General features: G+C 35.9%; 1 protein-coding gene across 2 annotated transcripts; it reads left to right on the top strand.

The window, feature by feature from the left end:
• Positions 1-221: 221 nt before the first annotated feature.
• On the top strand, positions 222-2,988 carry LOC137835745 (protein indeterminate-domain 7-like). Of its 2 annotated transcripts, none has more exons than XM_068644379.1 (4): positions 222-444; positions 569-813; positions 949-1,345; positions 1,614-2,988. In XM_068644379.1, the coding sequence occupies exons 2-4, from the start codon at positions 672-674 to the stop codon at positions 2,530-2,532; spliced, it is 1,458 nt and encodes a 485-aa protein (XP_068500480.1). In that variant the 5' UTR covers positions 222-444; positions 569-671; the 3' UTR covers positions 2,533-2,988. The 2 variants fall into 2 exon arrangements, with proteins under 2 accessions (XP_068500480.1, XP_068500479.1); XM_068644378.1 differs by having other exon boundaries at positions 268-444; positions 946-1,345.
• Positions 2,989-4,611: the final 1,623 nt, after the last annotated feature.

Here is a 4,611-nt window from a genome sequence, read left to right as displayed (position 1 = left end):
TGGGTTTTGTTTTTTTTTTTTAAGTGAGTACCTCCTATAAAGAATCACTCAATACTATTTTTATGTGGGTTATCTCCCTATATTTATTTAAACTAATGCCCACATGGGCCTGGTATTACACGTTCGGGGTGAAACTGAAATAAGAGTTGGAAGGTGGTTTAATTTGACTTGGTAATACTCTTAGTTTGATTAGTAGCTAGTAGGTACTAGTTGTGCTAGTTATTGGCTATTGGTATATATGGTGAACGAAAGCGAGAGACAGAGAAAGTGGTCCAGCTTAGTCTATGGCTGACTGACACCCTCAGCAGCCGTGTTGATAAGGAGAGAAATGAGATTCAATTTATTTTAACACATTCACTCGCCAACTATTTCCTTATTCTCTCTACTCTTTCACCAATTCTCCCCCCAAACTCTCAACCTTTCTCCTGTCACCGCGATTCACATGTACGTGAAACAACCATTTTCAATTTCTTCTCAACTATATATGTGTACCTTTTTCTTGTCTCAAATCGATAAATTAAATAATATTTTTTTAACTTCTTGGATGTTATGCTACTTTGTTTTGCAGTGCCTGTGTCACGGTTGTCTGCTTCAAAACTTGAGGTAGCTTGTACTTTCGGAATTTGCGAGGTTGCTTGTTTAGGACACTCCAATTCTCTTCGGTTCCAAGCATGATGTCTGGTGAAGCAATAACTGTCCCTTCCAACCTCGGAGATTCCTCGGTTCAAGTCCATGACCCAAACTCAAACCCTAATCCTAACCCTAATCCAAACTCATCGGTTAAGAGAAAAAGAAGCCTACCCGGAACACCAGGCAAGTTATTATCAAAGTCCTTCTCTTCTATCAATCTCGATCTTCAGCTTTTGTATGTGTTATTTTTCTTATATAATTCATAAAAATTACATGTAATTAATTACGGCTTAGTTAACTAATGGACCAATATAGCAGATCCGAATGCAGAAGTGATTGCTCTGTCGCCAAAGTCGCTGATGGCGACGAACCGGTTCATCTGCGAAGTGTGCAACAAGGGGTTTCAGCGAGACCAGAACCTGCAGCTGCATCGGCGAGGGCACAATTTGCCGTGGAAGCTGCGGCAGAGGACGAAGGAAGAGGTGAGGAAGAAGGTGTACGTGTGTCCGGAGAAGAGTTGCGTGCACCATGACCCTTGCAGAGCCCTGGGAGACCTCACTGGGATTAAAAAACACTTCAGCAGAAAGCACGGTGAGAAGAAGTGGAAGTGCGAAAAGTGCTCCAAGAAATACGCTGTTCAATCTGACTGGAAAGCCCATAACAAGATTTGTGGGACTAGACAGTACAAATGTGACTGTGGCACGATATTCTCCAGGTATCTACTCTTACTAATACTATTAGTATTACCACACGCTTTATATATCAACCTCGTTCAATCAACTGCTGCATATATGTCTCTACTCAATTTGATGCATGTTGAATTATTATAGGATAATCTCATTAATTCATCTGATTCATGAATTTAATGTATGTTGGGGACGTTAACTAAACGCAATTAATGTTTTGAGCTGAGAAGTGGAGAATGTTGAGGAATGATGTAAATGGCGAAGGAAATTAATTAATGTAGTTGTGTGACAAATCAGGAAGGACAGCTTTGTAACACATAGAGCCTTTTGTGACGCTATGGTGGAACAAAGTACGAGACTTCCGGCAGTTTTATCAAACCACCTTGGAAACGATATTTTGATGAACGCTCAAGGCCCGAGGGTAATGCCTCAGGGTCTACAATTACACGGGTTTCATTCAGAGTTTGGTGGGCCAGGTCCAGAATCATACATGGGGAATTTTGCTGATGCTGAACATGTTGAACATAAGCTAAGGTTGCCGTTATGGCTAGACCAGACAAATCTTCAACTCAACCATCCTCTTGGCGTTGTTCCGGGCAACTCAAGTGTATTCTCACCAGGAGCAACCTTGCCTGAAACAAACAACATTTTCGGGACATCGTCGTCACAGGCACAGTGGGCGAATTACCGATACCCAGAAGCATCTTTTGCATGTGCCAGTGTTTCTATGCCTCATGGACTGAAGCTAGAGCAAGAAGACAACAAAGGGGAGTTGTCGCATTGCGTGAGCTCTTTGTACCCAAGTCACATGGAATCTACAAGGATGAGTGGTACTTCACCCTTCGACAACTCTAACTTCGGCCTGTTAGACCCGAACATGTCAAGCACGTCAACCAACAACCGGAGCAACGTGGTTGAAATTCAGAAGTTATTCAAGCAAGGAAACCAGCCTGAAAACTTGAATCTCATGGTGAATTCCCAGGCAAGCAGAGGTGGGTTTTCCTTGAGTTGCAGGAAGAGTTTGGAGCATATGGTGATGCCACGGATCGAAGAGTGGGGAAGTGGAGAAGCAGAAATAACGGAGAAGCAAGTACGTTCAAGTTCAAACACTGAAGAGCACTTAACCAAAGACTTCATGGGTGTTGGAGATGGGTCACTAAGCAGGCAAATGGGGCCAGTGATGAACCTGCAAAGGCAGTTCCGTGGACACTACTGATTGCATTGCTATGAAGTATAAGGAAGTGAATTGATTGCATGATGATGGATAGCATTAGAATTTAGAATGAATAGGAGATATGTACCTCAAAGTGACGATAACAAGAAGATTACAGGAAGCTGATACCGACCAGCGAGTGATTGGGTGGGCATGCACAGTGAACAGGAAGCTTATCACGTGATGAAATCGATATCATAGAGGCATCCCGTGAAGGATGTGGGGGCCATTGCGTTTTGGAAGAGACAATAGATATTCTCTCTATTCTATGCTACCTAGCTTCTTCTATTGTATATTCTCAAGTAACAATGTTATTTCCTTCTTTTTCTTTCTTTTTCTTTAAGGTTCTTTTCATTCTGCATCCTAGTTCATAATGTTGTACTATAGGGCAAGCAATAAGTAGATACACGTAAACAAACTCTTTTCCTCCGTCAATCTTATGTTGCTCAAACACTACCACTTTCATGTCTTTGTTCAATGCTTTACTTTATTACTATCTTAATTAATATTTTTTTAATGATGTTTTTACCTTTAAAGTATTCGACAATCTTATTAATTTCTATATTATGTATTACAACTTACAAGATCTTTTAGGATTCTAGTTCAATATGAAATTTGTATCTCAAACCAAGTTATAGGTTTGGAAACAGCTGTGAGATATAATTTGAAGAACACTGTTATGATTTGTTTACCACTACAGTACTTTTTTTCATGTTACGTTTTTACGTTGATGCAAACTTTACCAGCTACAGCATGACCTACTTTTATTTGTTTCCTGTGACCTTTGGGAGGCCGTGAACTACTTTCCCCTCAAATAAAATAATCACAATGAGGCAAAAGCTTTCTTTCCAGCTATTTCATTTTTGTTGTTTTTCACACACATATTATTTTATGTACAAAAGCATTAGCGCTGATTCAACAATTAAATAAAGTCATTTTTTATCAACAAACAAATGAAATAAATTAAAAAAAAATATTTAAAAAATGTTCTAATTCATATACAAAATATATCATAATTTTTATAAATTTTATTTTCCTAGTCACATGTATACTACTTTTTATGTTCAAGCTACCAAATAGATATTTCGAATGAAGTTATCAATACACTTTCACAATTCATTTCTTTATATATATAATTAGTCAATATTATGTTGACATGCATGCTTATATTTATTATTTTGCAAATATAAGGAAACAAAATATGGTGCAACTAAAGTTTTTTTGGTTGACATTTTTTTTTAATATTGAAATATATTATATATATATATATATATATATATATATATCAAAGATATTTATTATGGAAGACAATTTTACTCAAATTAGACGACAATTTAGACATGTAGAGTAAAATTATATTTTCAAGGACTTGAAGATAAAGGAATTTTTTTTATGGCTTTCCCATCTTTCACCTGATGATTTAAGAGAGGAGACCATTCTGATGCAACTTCACTTTCTCGAAGCTCTCCATGACAAAATTTTTCACGTAAGGTTGATTTTCAACCAGTAATAGAATTTTCTCACCTTATTGATTTTTTTTTTTACCTTATTGATTTTTCTTTTTCTATTTTTTTTCAAAGACAATACTTGAATTATTTGAACAATGATCCGTCGATACATGTGTATATCTAAAAAATATATATAATCTACTCATGTATACAAAACTCTTATAAACGTGGTTTTCGAATTAAAAAAAAAAAACTTACGTAAGTAACTTATAAATTAACATAAAAAAATATGAATGGGTTATCTTCATGAATGTCACCTTTAGCATTTGCGTTGATTGGAAAGAGAATCGCCATAAATATACAATGTAGGTAAATATTACGAAATTATAAATATCACAAAACTCATTTACCTATGAGCTCAATTATAATGGTAAGTATATTCACATATACACTGAGACATGGTAGGACACTTAAAGTTGTTGGGCTTATATAGAGTGACAAATAAATTCGTACTCTATTTAAAAAAAATTATAATAGATATTAAATTATTCTTTAATAGATATTTAATATATATATATATATATATATATATATTCTTACTTATTAATGGATGGGTATGATATTATAATTTGAT

Source organism: Phaseolus vulgaris, chromosome 5 (genome assembly GCF_000499845.2).
Source record: "Phaseolus vulgaris cultivar G19833 chromosome 5, P. vulgaris v2.0, whole genome shotgun sequence".
Lineage (NCBI taxonomy): Eukaryota > Viridiplantae > Streptophyta > Magnoliopsida > Fabales > Fabaceae > Phaseolus > Phaseolus vulgaris.
The sequence above is the reverse complement of the archived record's forward strand: the minus strand, read 5'-3'. Positions and strand labels throughout refer to the sequence as shown.